At 44.1% G+C, this 20513-nt stretch overlaps 1 protein-coding gene across 2 annotated transcripts in view; it reads left to right on the top strand.

Moving 5' to 3' along the window:
- The first annotated feature begins 17679 nt into the window (after positions 1–17679).
- Positions 17680–20513, top strand: part of KIT (KIT proto-oncogene, receptor tyrosine kinase) — an 80021-nt gene continuing 77187 nt past the window's right edge. For both annotated transcript variants that reach the window (XM_073342016.2, XM_073342015.2), the window contains exon 1: positions 17680–17817. In XM_073342016.2, the coding sequence (XP_073198117.1) occupies positions 17754–17817 (64 nt within the window). In that variant the 5' untranslated portion in view covers positions 17680–17753. The remainder of the gene's footprint in view (positions 17818–20513) is intronic.

Below are 20513 nucleotides of genomic sequence, written 5' to 3'. Positions count from 1 at the left end.
TTCACAGATCCAGTAACTGCCCCAAACACACCAAGAAATCTGTTATCTACAGCCAGGCCCTCAGATACCATATAATATACTCCAAGGAGAAAGTCTGGGACATGCATCTTAACACACTTAAGACTGTCAGGACCCATCAACTGAAAGTGATAGCAGTCCCTGCCAGAACCACAGATGCAAAACCTGCAGGCATATATCCACTGCTCCCCCACAACACACCTTTCAAGATCCATTGGTCCTACACACGCTTATCGCAACATGTGCTGTGCCTTATCCAGTGCACTAAATTCCCCAATAACTACAGTATGTGGGTGAAAACAGATAATCACCATGCTCTTGAATGAACTCACACAGAAAAATAAGACAAAAACAACATATCACCAGTGCGTGAACCCTTTTCACAAAACGATCACTCTATATTTGACCTCTCCTCTCAGACCTCATTGTCAAAGGAAACCTGCACAACACCTTCAAAACACGAGCCTGGAAGCTTAAATTAATAACTTTGCTAGACACTAAAAATCATAGTCTTAACAAAGATACCAGATTTATGGTTTATTACAACAATCTGTCAGCCACTAACCCCTCATGTTTTGTCCAGTGACCATAGGGGTGTTAACGGGCCACTTCTCCTTGAATGGTCCCTTAGAATAGTGTTAACTAATTATGCTAAATAATGTGTTACAACTTGTATATAACTGTGACACTCTGAGTACCTTTCCCAGACCTGAAGAAGAGCTCTGTGTAGCTTGAAAGTTAGTCTCTTTCACCAACAGAAGTTGATCCAGTAAAAGGTATCACCTCTCCCACCTTGTCTTTTTAACATCCTGGGACCAACACAGCTACAACAACACTACAAACAACATAGATTGGTTATGCTTAGTGCCTTCAGTTTTCAGTTTGCATGGCAATTTTTACATCCAAGCTAATTTGAATTAATTTTGAGAGTTAAGACTTTGTGAGGCACCATATCAAATGTTCTATTCAAATCTGTATTACTTTTACTGCGTTCCCTCAACCACTAATTTGGTGATTCTACCAAAGAAAATCTATATATATTTGGATGCTCAGCAGTGTATTATATGAATGAAACATTTGCGAGCATTTTATATTAGCTATAAAATATACTGCTGAGCATCCAAAGATAATGAAAATTCAGCTATGTCTTCCTGATTTCAAATGTGTAACTTAGAGGCAAAGGGTGATTTGAGGACATATAATACACAAATTAGATTTTGGATCCTGATATTAATCATATTTTTCTTGTCCTGCTTCATGCTTGTTATACTGCTATATTGTTTGTATTATTCAGTAAGCCACATCCATAAACAAATATATCTGAAAATCTGTATTGTGAAGGTTCAGGAATTGCTTGAAGATATAACTGCTGCTGGAACAATTATTTGCATCACGTTACAGCACATGGTGCCTGCTTTTAGGAAAGTTCTAGTACTAATTGTTGCTAACTTGTCTATTTGAACTTTGGAGAAATTTCACTTATCCCCCGTCTTTTTCCCCTTTCCTCCACAAATATCTTCCTGTGATTAAAAGCATTATTATTTTAATTCAGAAGAGTTCTGTGGGAACTGATATATAAGCAGGCCCTGGAAAGCTTGGTGCACAAATATACACCAGTGAAGTGTAGGCAAATTGACACACAGGATGTGCACCCAGAGCCAGTTCACAGCAGTGGGTGAAGATAATAAATTATAATATAGTTGATTCCCAATACAGTAGGCAATGTCTAAGGTTAGATAACTGGCACTCTGAGGAGCTTCCATTGCCCATTCTGATCCTGTACATGTTTGAATTGAGAGTTCAGTGCCCTTTCCAGAGCATCTGTGAGAGAGGGGGGTAACTTGATCCTTTGTTATCCTTTAAAACTTTCTACAAAAACATGTACATAATTTAACAAAACAGTTTGCGGAATATGCAGCACAGCTTAGTACACAAGACAAAGGAGGAATTCAATATCTAACCAATTGTTTTCAGGGCTTGAGAGTGTGTTGAACAAAATACTTACACATAGGCTTATTGGAGCTTTGGCTTTGAGTTTGATCCCTTGCTTCCCAGGTAGGGCTGCCAATTTTGGTTGGACGTATTCCCAGTGGTTTCATCATATGACATAATCTTTAATTAAAGATTAATCTTTAATTCCTGGAGGCTCCAGGACAATCCTGGAGGCCTGGCAACCCTATTCCCAGGTCAGGAAAGACCAGGAGTCAGATCCTCAAAGGTATTTAGGTGCCTAACTCCCACACCTTTGATGATCTGGACCAGGATTCTGAGTGGAGGCTGCGCTTTGTATCACTCTCTAGTGACTTACTTGGGTTGAAGTTTGGAGAAGGACTGACTGTCTCCAGAAGGAGCTCCATCCAGATCCCTTCCCTAGTTGGGAAAGTCTCCATAAAGTGTGGCCTTTGAAGGTGTGGAAGTAGAGTGAAACATGGGGGGAGATCCTGGATGACCTACTCCTCCCAAATAATACCCATAACTGTTGATGATTTTACCACTTATTCTCATTAAAGAGACATCATCAACTTGAAATCCAGTCCATTTCTTTAAATGAGTTTCAAGTACTATATTTTCTCACAATTCTCACCATATTTGGAAGATTATACAATTGTATTTTCCTTTTATTTTTATAATATTTTTATCTCCCTGTGTTGGTGGGAAAAATCCAGACAAACAACCAGGAAAACTGACTGATTAGAGAGCAGTAAGAATAAAATAGTGCTGTCAAAGTATGCAAACTAGAAAAATATTGGGTAAAAAATAACTTTTTCTTTAATCTATTTAATTGGAGTAGACCTAGGCCTACCCCATGTAGTCATGGGGATTCTGCCAAGGTGCAGGAGTTCTGTTTACCCAGATTCACTTGCAGGATTGGAGCCTTAGGTATTACTTCTGATTAATAAAAAATTGAGAAAGTTATTTTTAATTTGACAGTGTCTCTTTAACATAAGTGGGAATTACACCATATATGACTCAACAGAAGAGTATATTAGTTAGACTATCATTTAAACCTAAAACTATTTAATATTTTTGGTTCCTGTGGCATGATTTACACATTGCCACTTTAAAATGTGCACTGTTATTTATTAGTGTGCAACATAATCTTTAGCACATTATCTATAAGATTTAAACACAATGCGTGCTCTTTATATTTGAGTTATTGCTTCTGTGACATTTATACTTATTTTCCTTCTTTCTTATGCTGATGAATTAGAAATGCCCTCTAGCATTTTGAAATTTATGTCTCAGTGTTTGTTTCCATGGAATTATACATCTGGTAGCGTAGGGAAATATATTTATTCTTAGGCCTCTTAGCTTGTCTATTTGTCTTGCAGATATCAATAAAATCAAATCCTTTTGTTTTCCACTCAGCTAGTTTTACCACGTTAAACAAATTAAGATTCTATCTCTCTTAATTAATGTTATTATTGCTGCTGTTTCTAGTCCCCTTGGTTTAACAGTCACCACTAGTGTTTGCTACTGTCTTCTTCCCAGAACAGGGCACAAAGTGTCTCTTCCAGAGACAGATCCTATGAAAGAATGTTCCTTGTTATTAATGAGTGCTCCAGATGCTTATGTGTCTGAAATCTTCATCTCAGAAAATGACTGTGTAGACCTAGATTTTCTCCACTCTGAGGCCCGGGGGTATCCAAATATATTCACAAAACTTATCCCTGTTCTTTCACTTCCTCAATGTGACAGAATCACATGAAATCTTGAAAGGGTTAGATCAGAAATAATTATGAAATCATTATTTATACTGGAGTATAGAAGCCAGCCCCTCCTCTGAAACCCGCTTTCCCCTCCAACCCCACAAAGAAGAAAGAAATCAAAGATAGTAAACAGAAATTAAGACTATTCATCTTTACTCAATGAATAGAAAAATGTCAAACCAAAATAGGAATCATGGTATCTACTGAATGCCCTGCATTTACCAAGAGCTAAAGTGATTGAAAAAGATATAAGTAACTCTCTTAGCTTTTGAAGGTTTATATGGATGAGGGGGTAAGATATTTTGTCTTGGTTGGCCCAGGATAACTGATAAGTATGGCTATACAGTTTTTAGAGGCAAGCAAAGATATGTTTTAAGGACCGCAGTATGTATTTATCCTCATCTTTACCTCATCAAATTCAAATCAATACCCATAACTGGTTAAGCTTATAGCTTACAGGACACTCCCAGAAAGGGAATGGAAATCAGTTCAGTAAAGGAATGTGAAAGGAGATGAGGTATGCAGATGGAAGGGAAGATAGAAGTGGAGGGGAAGAGGAGGGAAAAGGGTGAAGACAAGAAAAATCAAAATAAACAGAGGCATCACGGCTGTTAGGGCAATTAATTAGTCCAAACCAAGGGTGATATAAGGGTCTGAGATCTGGTAAAGATCTGGTGAGAAAGTTGATGACATCACCGGGGAGGCTAGAGGCAGTGAGTGTCTCCCACTTCACTAGGGTCAGTGTAAGAACTATTCTGTGAGAAAAAGGACTGGTCAGTGCTCACACCAAGAAAGACTGGATGCTCCTGGAGGTGGAGAGGCCCACAGGGATGATGGAGACACTGGGTCCCAGAGTCCCCAGACAAATCAGTAGCAGTCTAATGAGAGTTAGGGAAGTAGTGCTGCAGTGCCTTTCAACTTCTTTGTTGCCCTGCTGGTACTGATTCTGGGCTGGTATGAGGAGAGCTCCAGGACAGCAGTGGCTTTTTAAAGGCCACCTCCAGAAGAGACCTGCTGCAGAAAGAGCATGGAGTAATGCAAGAGTGGCTGCATCTACCCCTGTGAGGGTCTGCAAATTAGTCAGGCTTGATGGTATCAAAAACAGCTGATAGCTCTAAGGAACCAATCTCGGCTTGGGCATCTCATCAGTATCCATCTCCATCACAGATCAAAATTCTGAGTGTAGTCTCTATCCTGTAAATCCAAACTAAAGAGATCCAAGTACTCCTGGAGCCCAACTCTGCAAAGTGCCTCTTGGGGTTTGCTGAGTGCCCTCACTTCACTCTAATTTCACCACATTGGATCAGGTGTCAGATGCTGCCATGGCACAGTCTTCCCTTTGGGTTATAGATAACAATTTCCTTGATACACACAGCAGAGGAATTCAATCCCTAACATGTTTTCCCAAACCCTTGGCATTATGTTGAACACGCTACTTTTGCAGAGACTGAGCATTTTGATCTTGAGTTTTTTCCTCTGCACCCTCTTCTTTTTTTGAATCTGATTAAACTCTACATAAAATGTGTGTTGAAGATTTAATCTCATCGATGTCAGATATTTCAAAATTGTGGTTCTCATAGCAGCTATAATTTACTCGCCTTGCATATTTTATATAAAATATACATTTAAAAGCCTCTGCATTATAACAACATACTTAGTGGTACTTATATGGAAGTAGGCCAAGCAGTAGTTACCCAGGGAAGCATAACTTTGAATTTCCAGACTTCTGTGTGGTTAAGTTCTCAACCATAACTTTATAGTAATGTGTGTTTTTGTTTGTTTGTTTGTTTGCTGTGTTACAATAATGCCTTGTACTCACTCTAATGATATTCCAGTTTAAAGTAAAAATATCCACTGCTGTCTGGTTTGATGTAGCACAGAAATTAGACACAGTTCTGTTTAAAAAGCACTTTTAATTGTAGTTAAAATAGACTGAAATGCCATAAAAACTGATGTCATGGTCCAAAAATACTAACTTTATTTTGAACATCTAAATCTTCTCTTGTACTGTAAATGTTTATAGGTTATCATTAAAAATAAGAACAGTAGAACATTTTAGTGTAATTCATTAGCAGTAAAAAGAAAAGGAGTACTTGTGGCACCTTAGAGACTAACCAATTTATTTGAGCATAAGCTTTTGTGAGCTACAGCTCACTTCATCGGATGCATCTGATGAAGTGAGCTGTAGCTCACGAAAGCTTATGCTCAAATAAATTGGATGCATCCAATGAAGTGAGCTGTAGCTCACGAAAGCTTATGCTCAAATAAATTGGTTAGTCTCTAAGGTGCCACAAGTACTCCTTTTCTTTTTGCGAATACAGACTAACACGGCTGTTACTCTGAAACCTGTCATTAGCAGTAAGTTGATTAACAAGAAGTCACCCCATAAAAATGTTTCCTTTTATAATTGAAGTGTGTCTCACTATGTCTGTTGCATCCTCAGTGAAACAGGAGAAAAACCCTGTTTCCATTTCACTAGGTACTGTTACAAAAGTGAATTGCATAGTGCAAAAAGGACCAAGGCTGACCAGCATGTGAATTCAAGTTGTCTGCAGTGCAGAAGGTGTAATGTGCATGGTGGTCTTTTCAGAAAACTTTTAAATTGAGCATGTGTTAATGAATATAGATAACTTGTTCAGGAAGGCATGTGCAGTCCAAACTCATTCAGCATAATTCTCTGTTACACTTATGCCCGTTTACATCACTCCAACCGTGAAAAGAGGGACAGAAAGTAGGAGTAACAGCCCTCTAGAAATATCCCCTGTGCAACTAAAACTTCAGCGGGCATTTGTTTCAAGTTTGCAGAATGAAATTACTTTCCAAATTGGAATTTTGTTTTCTAGAGCTAACACCCCATCTCTTGCAATGTAATATTTCCTGTGCCCCGCTCCTAGGATAGACGGTGTATAGGGGAAGTGTTGGGGGCATTGCTGGACTGCATTGTTCTACAGCTGTAGTTTGCTTACTAGAGACCTGGAGGAATTATGCCTTTGAAATATTTAATGGTTCCTGGGGAGAACATGATGGGAATAGTCCCTTACTACATTTGCATGACAGGTCCATACTCCTTCCAAAGTAGCTATTCTGGAGAACCTACATCCACAAAAATACATTCCCACTTGTGGTTATCAGTGCTTTGGTAGCCCGATATCCGCTGTACTCCCCAGCACTGGAAGCCTCTGTACATGTGGGCTAAGAAGAAAACTCCCTGTATCCCCTTTCCACTCTAGTAGGCCTCCAAATGAGGAGGCACAACTTATCTTAGGCAACTACATTAGTACTTTTGTTGGTATAACTTATGTCACTCAGGGGTGTTAAAAAAACATATCCCTGAGTGACATAAGTTACACAGACAGACGCGCCAGTGTGGACAGCGCTATGTCGGCTGGAGACAGTCTCCCGCTGACATAGGTTCCACCGCTCATTGGGGGTGGTTTAATTATGCCTCTCTCCTGTCAGCATACAGCGCCTACGACAGGCACCAGCTTCCTCTTTTCCCTGGAGCTGCTCAACCCCTGCTCCACACCCCACCCCCACCCCACCCCTTCCCGCAAGCCCCACCCCCACCCAGTTCAACCCCCTCCCCTGCGTGCACCCCATTCCTGCTTCTCCTCCCTTCAGCGTCTCCTGCACGCTGCGGAACAGCTGATCGTGGCAGATGGGAGGCCCTTGGAGAGAGAGGGAGGAATTGGTCGGCGGGACTACTGGTGGGTGGGAGGCCTGGGGGGAAGAGGGGAGCTGGCTATTGGTGGGTGCTAAGCACCTGCTAATTTTTTCTGTGGGTGCTCCAAGGCTGGAGCACCCATGGAGTCGGTGCCTATGACAGCTACAAGGGAGATCTTACAGTGGCGCAACTGCATCGGTTCAGCCGTGCTGCTGTAAGGTCTCTAGTGTAGACATGGCCTTACTCTTTAGTCAAAGGAAATGACAAATTCTGAAGTATGCCTGTAGAATATATAAGCTCTGTAGACCACAGAATCTGATTCAAGGATCTGAAAAGTTTCCCATACACACTGAATAGAGCTTGTAAAGTATGGGAAGCAAATAGATCTTGATAGAGCTACTTAGTCACTAACTGGTATGGAACACTCAATGTCTGCAAGCATTGCCTAACAAGCTTGCAAAGTACACAGACACAGCCTGTATTTTACTAGATCACATGCCAGTCTCTTAGCACAAACTAAGCAAGGTAGTGTGTAGTCAGCAGATGGGAGGCTTCCTAAAAATACCCAGTTGCTGAGGTCATTGATAACAGTAGGGCTACATCTACACTGGCAACTGTACGTCAGTTCCCGTGGTTGTGCCATAACCTCCCTATTTTCCACATCTAAATCCCACACGCAAGTGTCTGAAGGTGAGTAAGCTAGCATGCTCGAGGGGGATAAGTAAGTACATGCCTTGGGCTGTGGCATGGTCCCATGCCAATGTGCAGTGTGGGGTAAAGGGCATGTACCAGGTCTCAAGTTTCAATTGTCCTCCCTCCCGCCCCATTCCCACAAAGCACTAAACCCTTTTCTGTGTGATCCTGACACATTCTATAAAGGTCCTTATCCCTCCTTGTCACAGGTAGTAGCGAGCTGCACTGACCACCTCAGAACAGCTTTCCACTGCACTCTTTTGATCAATACAGGTGAACATGGATTCTGCTGAGAGAACAGCCGCTTGGCCCACTGACGACTCCCTGATGCTGATCTGTGTGTGATCAGAGTACACCGTCCTCCATGACTTCTCCCGGAGCAGCAGGAACTTACATGTGTACTAGGAAATTTCACAGAGGCTGGAGCGGATTCTGGCCCAGTGCTGGGAACGCATCAAGCACAGAAGGGAAAAAGATTCCAACAGTTGCTCCAGGGGGCTCATTTGTACACGCCCCTTCTATGATAAGCAGGACCCAGTGCTGTAATAGGCTCCCAGTACACATCCTGAAGTGGCTCATGACCCCCTCCTCATCCCTGCTGGCCTCATTGTCCAATGGGATCCCGATGAGGACTTGGGTGAGGAGGCAGCAGGGACCGTGGAGGATGCCTTGGAAGACCTGGAGGACAAGGAGCATGTGATCCTGCACCTCTGTGTGTAGGAGCCAATTGAGGAAGCCCCACCTGACAAGCTCATGGACTACCCTGAGCCACGGCAGGAATCAGAACCCAAGGCTGGTAAGTTACAACAGACCCCTACCAATATTACCTCTCATTCTGGCGCTACATTCCTGATTTTAAGCCCAGCCCCCACTCTGCTTCAACCTTACATGAACTCTGAGTAAGACCTGGCTATAAATCAATGATTTTATTGATTTCTAATGAACCACCATTATGCATTTGACAGAAGCTATAAAACAGATTATTAATGAACAATTGTGACCCTGTGACTGTGCAATTCTCGGCCAGCATGCAGGCAGCGATGGCCCTAGGGTCCTGTGGACTGGGGGAAGGGAGTGTGTGGGCTTAGAAAGGTGCTGGTTGGGAATGGGACAGTATGGGAATTACAGTAGCTTGTTTAAAGTTTGTATCAGCTCTCTTTTGTCCCTTGGAAGATTACACAGTTGCAGTGCTTCTCCCTCTCTCCCCAATTTTACCATCCCCATACAAAGTGGAGCTGGGGGCGGGTTTGGGTGATCAAAGGAAGGGGACGCTTTGTTTTGTCTGAGGAAAAGCTAGTCCTTTCTCCCTTGGAAGATTACAAAGTTTTTACCATCCCTGTCCCAGCTATCTGTCCTTTGCCTGCATGTAGCCATGCTGCACATGGTGGGGGAAACGGGTGGGAGAAGGAGCCACTCTGGCAGTTGGATAAACAGAGTGTGGTGTTCCTTTGCTGCAGAGAGGCCAGGGGCTTGACGATCTGAAACTTCAGGGAACAAAATAAAATTGTGGTCAAGCCCTTGGTTTCAGCAAATTTCTGGCGTAGTGGGGGTTGAGATTCAACAGCAGTGGAAATCTGCTTGGTCCTCCTTCATAGCTGACCAAAACCCTCCATTCAGCAATATGTAGAGGGGTGTCCACTAGTAGAAACATCTCTCTGGCATAGATTGCCAGATTTCCTCCAAAGGACTGGAAAGCCATCTCTCTTTTCCATATCTGGTACCTTGAAAACTGCTATGGTCTCCAATTGTTGACCTTTAAAAGAAGAAATCTGCAAACAGGTAATGTAACCCCTGGAAGGAACTGCCAACTTCCCATTGATACACTATGACAATTTTAATTAACAGAAAATATTATTATATATATCTTACGATTAGTAGCCTCTGCTTCTTCTCCATGGGCTGCAAAAGTTTTCTGAGAACCAAAGATAGACTAACAGTAACATTCCTGGAATGCTGAAAAGTAACAATATTGTGGCCTTCCATAGCAAAGATATGTCATGTAGGGGAATTTCTTGGCTTCTTCCAAAGGGAAAAAAAAACAAAATGCCACCCTTGTCTTAGATTTGGCAGGACCTTCTACTGGTGAGAGGGAAAACATTCTGCCAGAAGGGCAGGAGCAGCATTTTAGAAACAGCAGAGGCAGACAGAGAAAGACCCTGAAGGAGCTGCTCATTGGCACACACACAGAGAACCAGGAGTAGTTTGAGCTCCTCAGGGCACAGGAGGATCAGGCATTCAGCAGGAAGAGACACTGATGAATTGGTTCACAGAGCGGGAGGCACACCATAGAGAACAGGAGCATTCCCTAATGGAGAGGCTGCTAGAACAGATGGCCGAACGACTTCAGGGACTGACTGCTGTCATGGCCACTGCTCCTCTCTGTGAACAGCGGCCACTTCCTTCTCCTGTGGCTAACGCCCAGGGTGCTGCTGAGGTGGAGCACCTCCTGCTCCCTGCAAGTGACCATGAGGAGCCTGCACAACTCCCAGGACCGCACCCTCCACTGGCACCCAAAACTTCTTGCAGAGGGACCCCCTGTAGCATCCAGTAAGGGAATGAGGAGCCTGCAGGAGTCCAAGAAACCCACCGTGTGCCAAGGATATGCGAGAGGAATGGTGAAAGTGCCCAATATATCTCAAAGAAAGCCACTCCTCATCTAATCTGGGGCAGAGACATTAGGGCCCAGTCCTGCAATTGACTAAATGTGGGATCACCATGGGCATTTCACTGACATCAAAGCGGGGTGGTCCGGGAAGGTGCACAATGCACACATTTTCAGGAACACCGGCATGTACAGAGAGCTACAAGCGGGAACTTTCTTTCCAAACGAGACGATTACAGTGAGGGATGTTGAAATGCCCATAGTGATCCTGGGAGACCCGGCGTACCCCTTACAGCCATGGCTTATGAAACCTTACATGGGACACTTGGTCAGCAGTAAGGAGCAGTTCAACAACAGGCTGAATAGGTGCCAGATGACAGTTGAATGTGCCTTTGGCGGATTAAAGGTGCACTGGTGATGCCTTTATGGCAGGTTAGACCTTAATGAGGACAATATTCCCATGGTCATAGCCACGTGATGTACACTGCATAATCTCTGTGAAGCTAAGGTGAAAGGTTTGCTCAGGGCTGCAGTGTTGAGGCAGCCCGCTTGGCTGCTGATTTTGAGCAGCGAGATACCAGAGCTATCAGAGGAGCCTGGAGGGGGGCAATTCGAATCAGGGAGGCTTTGACGCAACACTTTGAAAATGAGAACCAGTAACGTATCTCTCTGTGATTGGCGCTGCAATGTTACATCACATGTAGTTTTCCTAGGAAGGAATGGTGACATTTGGGGCCTGGCATTCCAGTAAGCACATGATTAAAATGCCTATGCATGTATTGGTACTGCCTGCAATCTCAATTTGTAGGAAACAAATAAAGATGAGTTACCATTCGAAAACTTTGCTTTTACAGCACAAGAAACAGCACACACAAACACACACAGATGCTTGGTGTGAAAGGAGGAACCAGGGAAGGGCAGACTTTCACAGCTGTGTGTAGGTCCAGCTATCATTGTGAAAGTTGCACGAGGAGGTGGAGTGAAGGGGAAACCGAGAAGTCCTGGAAAGTGGAAAGGAATGTGCAAGTGGAGTTGGGGGAAGGGGAGGAGACATGGAAGAGTTCTGAGTGTGCTGCAGGGGAGGGCGGGCACAGATCTGCTCAATCTGCAGCATTATTAAAGACTTCAGCATCTGTGTTTGCTCCTTCATTACTTTAATCATCCGCTCAGTTGCGTCCTTAAACTCCTGCTTCTCTTTTTTGTCCTGCCGTTTGGCTTCCTAGCACTCCTTGTGTTCCCTTTTCTCTGCATTGGAACATTCATGGAACATGTCTTCTTTGCTGCGTCCTGGGCGCTTTCTTATCTGGTGGAGATGCTCAGCTGGGGTGTGGGGGGTGTTCCTGAAGGCCACATCTGCTGAAGCATAAGGGACAATGCACAGAAGCAGGATTGTTAAATTCATACACAGCATTGAAACATTTCAGTTAAATACACCTTTTGCAACATAACATGGCAGGCACACATCTCTGCGAACACCCAAACCCGGTGAGTGTTGGTGTGGTGGGAGGGAGGTGCTCCACATGGGGAAAAGAGCACACACTCTGCAAGGGTCATGGTGCGGCTGACTAGGGAAAAAATTATAAAATTCTGCCACACTTTTCCACAGGCAGGGGTCATTCTAGCAGATATCTCACTGCTAAGGGTAAGAAGGGAAATGAGTGTACATCTACTCCATGCTTGTGGCTTTTGCCCTGCTCCCTATGCTGCTCGCCTGTGTGCCTCTTTGGTCCCTGTACAAGTGATTGCTGAATGGTGCAGGAAAGTTTCCTACAATGGGGGAAGGAACAAAGCTGCTCTGCCATAGAACCTTCAGCAAAGGATTACCGAGTACCTCCAGGAAACTTTCCTGGAGATCTCTCTCTGGAGGATTCCCGTGAGATCTTGGTGTCCATCAACACCCTGTTCTGCCACACCGATTAGCTACATGGGGAAATGTCCAGCTCACAGAAACACAGTCAGCCTTCCACATTTCTATATCCTGAACCCACCTCCACACTACACAAACCACAGCCACTTATCAGGCGTCTCTTCTCCTGCTTCTTGCTCACCAGAGAGCAATTGCTGAGACTGGCTAGACACCTCTGGAATGGAGAACAGTTCCTGGCTGCCTGCCCCACCGGGCGACCCCGCTGGGAATTCCACATCGTCATCTAACTCCATCTCTTCATCAATAACTTCATCCTCCAGGTTAGGTCCTCTTTCTGCCGCCTCCAGGCCTGCCGAAGTATGCACGGGGCTTGTGGAGGTGGGGTCACCACTGAGGATAGCATCCAGCTCCTTATAGAACCTGCAGGTCTTAGGTGAAGCAGCGGAGCGATGGTTTGCTCCCTCGCCTTATGGTACACCTGCCTCAGCTCCTTTATCTTCGCTCTGCACTGCAGCATGTCCCAATCATAGCCCTTTTCGCACAAGCCTTGAGAAATGTGCCCGTAGGTATCCCAATTCCTATGGCTCAAGCACAGCTGTGACTGCACAGCCTCCTCTCCCCATATACTGATCAGATTCAACAGCTCTGCAGTGGTCCAAGCAGGATAGCGTTTGCTTCGATAACCCATCATGGTCACCTAGGAAGATGTGATGAGACCTCTCCACACTGATCCAGCAGGAAATGGAATTTCAAAAATTCCCAAGGCTTTTAAGGGGGAAGGGTGGATGGCTGTTTACCTGGCTGCAGGGCAGTAGATTTCAAACTGCTGACCAGAGTGGTCACAATAGGCATTGTGGGACACCTCCTGAAGGCCAATTAAAGTTATGAAATCAAGCGTGGTGTCTACACTGGCACTTTGTCAAGAAAAATTTAGAGGAAAAAGATATATGTCTCCCGTCGGGGTGGTTGTATTTTGTTGCCAAAGCTGGGCATTTTTCCTGACAAAAGTCACATCGCAGTGTGTACGCATTCATTGTTTTGTCGACAAAAGGCAGTTTTTGTTGACAAAACTTGGTAGTGTAGATAAGGCCTATGATTCCAGCTAAGATCATCCAGGCACACACTTGAAAGACAATGGAGAAAGCTGTTAGCTTTGAGGATCCTACTTTCTGTCTCCAGTAAATGGCAAACTTTGTTTTGCCAAGGCTGTGAATTACTGGAGCAAAGGGCTATACATTGGTGCTGGGGGTGCGGCAGCTTGAAGTGGTTTCCATTATATATGGGTTACAGTTTGGTTCAATGACAGGTTTCAGAGTAGCAGCCGTGTTAGTCTGTATTCGCAAAAAGAAAAGGAGTACTTGTGGCACCTTAGAGACTAACCAATTTGTTTGAGCATAAGCTTTCGTGAGCTACAGCTCACTTCATCAGTTGCATTCAATGGTTCAATGGCTCTCAGCATCCTCACTACACAAATTGTTCCAGCAGCCTGGGGCTATAATCAGTTAAACATGACTTGATTTCTGTTGAAGGAATCAATTACCAGCAGCTGATCAGGAAGTTGTTAGTGAGCTCTGACAGGGAGACAGGTTGATACAGTGAGAGGTCCTGAGGACGAATCTATAAGAAGTTAGAGTCACCTGGTAAGCCAGACTTATGTACAGTCTAAACTGTTCATTAGAACATTAGCATTTCAGAGAAAACAATACTCTGATTTAAGAAGGCTGTCTTGTCACTGGTTACCACTATCATTGCTCCCGGAGGGAACAGAATTGTAGATCTGGATGTAAATCAGATCTGCTGAAGTAATCATGGTTGATGCATAGGAACTACAACAAAGACATAGTCTGAGAATGGGAATCACATGATAGCCTGACCTAGAGGGGATGTGCTCGGTGAGACCAAGAGGAGTCCCAGATGTGGTTAACTCTGTAACCCTGACCCCATTTTTTTGACAGATTAGAGGAACTGACAAATCTCCATTAAATAAACAAAATGGGACTAGACAAACACTGATGGCGCTTTATTTGGCACATCTTTAGTTTTACTAAGTACTAAATAACTAAATTAAAATGTGTTAAGCAAACACAAGCTTTGAGCTTTTCAACTCACGGGGCTACAAGTAGGAAGAGTATAGCCAAGAAGCAAATGCTTTATTCCCTTACTCACTCTTCCGATGTACATCAGATCAATCAAGAATTTTATTATTTTTATTGGTTTCAGAGTATTTTTATTGCAGTTTATATGCAGATAGAAATATTCCCTTGATTAATTTACCAAAGTAATTCATTCACAAAAAATGCAATTTAAGGAAAATATTGGAGGAGTTCACTCAGTCTCATGTGGATCTAATCACCTCAGAAGGAAAAAAGCTTGACAACCTCTTTCAAATAACTTATTTAGATTTTTAGATATGCAAAGCATTTCATCTGGAAGAAATCCCAGAAGGATTTTTCATGACTTATAACAGAACCTGTCACAGTATGTAAAGGGCTGACTTGATTTCCAGCAAGCAAGGAGTTAATTCCTTGTTCAGACCTGACACAGAATAGAATGAAGTAGCAGGGCTAGAGTTTGAAGGCCCAATCAGACACTGAGTAAATGATATAAAAATACACCTATGAGAGGCAGAATGCTTTTGTGAAGGCAAGAGTTCTACGCTCACTGGTCACAGGACTGAGTTGTAACTAAAATGGGTTGTTTCTGTATATTTTCCTGTTACGTTAAGCTATTTTGGTCTTTTGCTTTACACACCATCCTCAGAAGTGAAAAAAACTTGGGGAAGAATAACTTTTTTGCAAATCTTTTCAAACAAATTCACTGCACTGGGTTACAGTGCCCTTACTGACTGAAACTTATTACTATAGCCTTCCACAGGATTTTCTATGCGGACATGTAGCAAAGGGGAAAAACACAGGACCCTGTAGTTTGTAAGAACTTCTCTTTTCTTAATATAGATTGCAGACTATAAACTCACAAAGGGTTTTATCAAGAAGTTTAGAACCTTCATTTTCTGCTTAAGCTTCTACTTATAGGACAATTTTTATAATAGGGTACCATGGATGTGTTAACACAAGACATATCTTTAAGAATAGGATATAGTTTTTATAGTTTTTAAAGATCTAGTGAAGATTGTATCTATGCTTTTGACATCTGGAAAACTCTTTGACTAAAATGGTAATACTGATTTAAGATCATAGGGACAATGGCCTTTAATAAGCATTTTATAAATTAGATATAAAGGGAGTCTGAGATACCCTCTTCCTCAGTAGCAGTGAATAGACTTGTACTGAAATTTTTAAAAGTTTGGTTATTAAAATCCCCCTCCCCTCTGAAATTAATTTTGAGGCTGACTCCTAGTGAGAAATGTGATTTTAAAGAATGCTATTTGATTTAAAAAATATATTCTCCTTTGCAGGCAAAGGCAGGATCTGCCCAGCAATAGAGACTAGTTGTCTAAAATGAAAACAGAGAAATTTAGACAGCCATTTTAAACATGCAAGACAAGACTTTGATCTAATGACTGACCATATGGGACAATGCTGTTAACCTTGGAAAAATCTAACAGTTTTGGAAAAAAGAAAATGAATAACTTACTTTCAATAACTTTTCTGATCTTTACTGACACACTTGACATTTAAAAAGTCCACATTGATTCTGGTTGTACTTTCCCTGTTAAAAGTTGTCCTATCTCCCTCTCTACATCCAGATGGAAAATAAACAAGGTTTTTGGTTTTTTTTTTACATTTTTTGACAGTTTTCTTTGACACTTCCCAAGTGTGTCTTTTCTCTCTCTGGATGTCTAATAGTATATAAAAGTTCTTGCTGCATGTGAGCGCGTGTAGGTATTAGTAGGGCTTTGTCTTGATTGTCTAGTGTCAATCGCTCTATGATACTTTTATGGGGGGCAAGCTGAGTGGAATTTCAGTGCTGTTAAACACCTATGTCTATGTTTAGGTATATATACGTATTATATATTAGCCAGCATGTAATTATTTTTATAAAATACAAAAAATGTATCTCTGTATGTATATTTATATTTATTTCTGTAAAGAATTTCCTCCCTTTTTTCACTGTGGCAGAGATATTTGATCCCATAGTATGACAGGTTCTTGCTTAAAGGAAAGTGACTCTGTTTAGCAGTAGCTCTTTTTATTAAAGAAGGAGCTCTCTTTCTAGGGCCCAATCCTGCCCTAACACTGGTGTATTTCATATAATTTAAAACTACCTTCTTACATTTCTACACTCAAGGAGCATGTGAATCTTTTGGCTTTCAGGATTGGCATTCAAAGGGTATTCATTCTTTTGCTGCATGTACTGTTTGTCCAAAACTAACCAGTTATTTCTGTAGTCAATATGGGTTTATTGTGCATTACAACAAAGATTAAATCTTTACAGAATGTACGCATTAGAGTAGAGAATAACCAGAAGTCTTTACTGCACCATTAGGTGATAGAACACAAAGCCTATGGTCAAAGATGTTTGTGCTCATGGCCCAACCAAAGAGATCTAAGGTATAGAGTTGTTGTACTGTAACAGGCTGAGTTTACAGTTAAGTGTTTTATTTGTATTCTGAGATGATGGGAACTTATTTTTCGAAACACTATACTGAATACATTATATATTTATACACAAAAAAAGAAAAGTCCCAGGGAGGCTACACGCAGGATTGACGCGGATCCTTCCTATTAACATGCCCTTCGCCCTCAGTTTACTGTGAGTGCTGAGGCTTAAATCTATGACCAAGCTGCTGGCTGGTCGCTTCTCCATGCGGCGCATTAGGCGGGCTCCCGGGATACTTTCCCCCGTTCTCTAGCGTATGAAGCCAATTCCCGTTAATTTTTGTGCCCCTCTCCCTGACACACGGCGCCACCCCGCAGAGTTTCTGGCCCGCCCTTGGCATCAGCTGAAAGGGACGGAGGTCCTGGAACCGGGTGAGACTCGGGGGCTCTGAGCCCACCCCCCCGCCGCGAAGCTCGAGCGAGCAGTGCTTGCCTGAGCCGCCCGCCACTGGGATCCGGGAGGAGGGGGGCCAGGGCAGAGGCGTGGCTGGAGGAGGAGCAGGTTGGGGGCGGCGGTGGCTGTGCGCTCCCGGCTCTCTCCCTCCTGCACTCGGCTGCTGCGGAGCTGTCTGGGCGCGCGGGAGGCTGGTGGCCGCGCGGGGAGCGAGGAGCGCGGCGCCGGGGAAGGCGCAGCGGCAGCATGAAAGGCTCTTACCTGGCCTGGGAGCTTGCGGGCGCTGTGCTGCTGCTGAGCTTTCCAACAGGTGGGACTGCGCCGCGTGGTCTAGCCGCTGCCGGGAGGGGGGTCCGCGCTACAACGGCCCGCGTCGTGTGCAGGGGGAGCCGGTGCGCCGCTCCCAGAAGCGGGGAGGGAAGGGGCAGCACTCAGCAGCTGCGCCCGCGGGCACTTGGGCTGCGCAGTCGCCGGTGAGGGGCTAGCAAAGCTCGTGCACCTCAGCTTCCAGAGCAGCGCTGGGACAGGCAGGGTGGGTGGCAGCGCAGGGGTGCGTGGAGGCGTTTGTGGAGAATTGCAAACAGTTATTTCTGGTCATCTGCCTAGGAGCGCGGGGACAATTTGTGTGTGGGGGGAGGAGTGGGGTACTGAGAGCCATTGACCAAACTGTAAACCCGGCACCCCTAGTTCAGCACCTATGCCTCTGCCTGGGAAGGAAGGTGCGCCTGGCTTTCTTACCTCACTCCATTGATAAAGATCGACCAGGTCGCCGCGCCAGCTGTGTTTATTGTGAAAACTCTGGCGCTGCAGCGGTTCACGCAGAGGACAGGTTCCTCGCGTTGCTTAGCGATCCCTCCTGCTACGGGGGGCCGGGTATTTGTTGCGTTGCATTGACCACTCGCCTGAGTTTCAGTTGCACGAACTTTGGCAAGTCCTTGCAGAGCGTGTCCTGCCAATGAATAGCTTGAGCGCGATTTTTGGAGGCGCGTGAGCTCTCCTTGCTGCCTCCAATGCCAAGTCTCGTCATGCTCCTGTAGTGCTTCCTGAAGCCAGGCTTGCACTGGTTTTGGAGGGGGAAGCGCGGTAGCCTGATAGCTCCTGCAGTGTCCGAATGGGCTACTGTGAGGGAAGCAGAAACAATCACTGCTCCCGAGCCAATGGCAGCTGCATTTTTTGGTAATACAGTATTTCCTATTCAGGCGTGCGAGTCTGGCTACCACATCCAGGAAAGGAGTGTTAGTACTTAATGCACCTTTTTTGTTTCTCAGAGAACTATTATCTGTCGGTGGGGGAGGGGTCTTGCATCTGCCCGGGTTGGGTTGTTTTGGCAGTAAACTATCTCGTAATCAGTACAAAGTGTCCCTGTGGTCAGATGGCTGTTAAACAGTAGAAATGGTAACGAGAAATACTTTCAAGAGGAGGAGTCCGGCTTCCAGCAGCAGAGGCGAAGGTGTAAGTGAAATGTAGTCGTCAGGGATGTCACAGGTTTCATTCTTTCTACACAGATGATTTTGAGGGCACTGTTACATGACTGTATTTAGTAGAGCATCTCCTAGTCAACCTATTTATGCATTTTGTCAGTCTTGTGAGAGACAAACTTTTAATCACCTGTTCTTTCTAAGTTAGAATACCTGTCAAGCCCTCTTTTAAAGGAGGCTTTCTAGTTCTTGCACTGGGCTTGTGGATTTTTAAGTCATTTCACTCATGCTGTGCCTAGTGTACTGGAGAACTGAGTTGATGGTACCGATGGGACAGCAAATATGTATGCTCCTCACTCTGAAACCTGTCATGCCATTGTCATTCTAATTTATTGCCCTCTTTTGTTTAGACAGGTCACTCAGACTCAGGCATTTAGCAATTCCTATCACCTTTATGCCGAGTTTTAGCTTAAATCTGCAGGTAGTCCTGCTGAAATAAATGGGGCAACTTGCAGTAGAAAGAATGTACTCAACATGAAAAAGGTGGCAGAATCAGTCTCTGCTCTACGAGTATGTCTGTGAAACCTGAGGAGTTGCCATCATCCAGATTTAGATTGTATAGAAGGTCAGGCAATGTCAAACCCAACTCAAGCTACTGATGACAATCTGTCAGTGTAGTAACTGTGATATATCAGGCTGACAAATTCAGGATTTCCCCATCAAAATGTTTAATAAAAGAGGTGTAGGGGAAAAGCCATCAGATGTTCTCAGTGGCCTAAATTTACCCCTTGGATAACTCTAATGATTTAAAGGAGTTGCACCAGGGATGAATTCAGCTCACTGTTTGAATCAAAATTGGAAGCCTGACCACTTAAAAAAATTGATTCCTCCCTCCCTTATTTGAAGCTAAGGGTGGAGGGAAGCAGTGCATGGTGACAGAAAACAAAAGGTGGTTGAACTTTTCTCTCCTAATTCTTGAAAGTGGGGTCTTGCAGATAACCCTCTCTGGCCCAATGATTCTTTAATGTATCCACAGTGGAACAGCTGAGAGAGACTCTGTAGCCTGGTGGTTAGCACACTGGGAGTGGGTGTCCCCTTCCTGCATTGAATTTTGTAATTATTTAGCCACAGTGGAACAACTTCAACAGGATGAGTGAGGGAGCCCCACATCAGAGTCTCCTATAGCTCAGTGGTTAGGGTATTCACTTGAAATAGCAGATCCCTTCCCATGGGGAATGTGAAACAGGTCTTCCACATCCCAGGTGAGTACCCTAACCACTGGGCTAAAAGTTATTATGAGGGAGGTTGTCCTCCTGCCCTTTTCCCCCCTGGCTTCTTGCAAAAATGGCATAGGGGTTGCAGCTGAGGGCTTGTCTACATTTACAGTGCTGCAGCTGCACCGGTGCAGCTGTGTTACTTAGTGAAGCTTCTCCCATTGACACAGGGGTGGTAGCTATGTCAACAGGAGAAGCCACACCCCTGAGCTACATAGTTATATCCACACAAATTTGTAGTGTAGACCAAGCCTGAGAATTCCAAGTGGAGGGAGGTGCCTCCCTGCAGCCCAGACAGGTACCTGTCTCAAGAA

The sequence above is a fragment of the Lepidochelys kempii genome, chromosome 4 (genome assembly GCF_965140285.1).
Source record: "Lepidochelys kempii isolate rLepKem1 chromosome 4, rLepKem1.hap1, whole genome shotgun sequence".
Classification (NCBI taxonomy): domain Eukaryota; kingdom Metazoa; phylum Chordata; order Testudines; family Cheloniidae; genus Lepidochelys; species Lepidochelys kempii.
The sequence above is the reverse complement of the archived record's forward strand: the minus strand, read 5'-3'. Positions and strand labels throughout refer to the sequence as shown.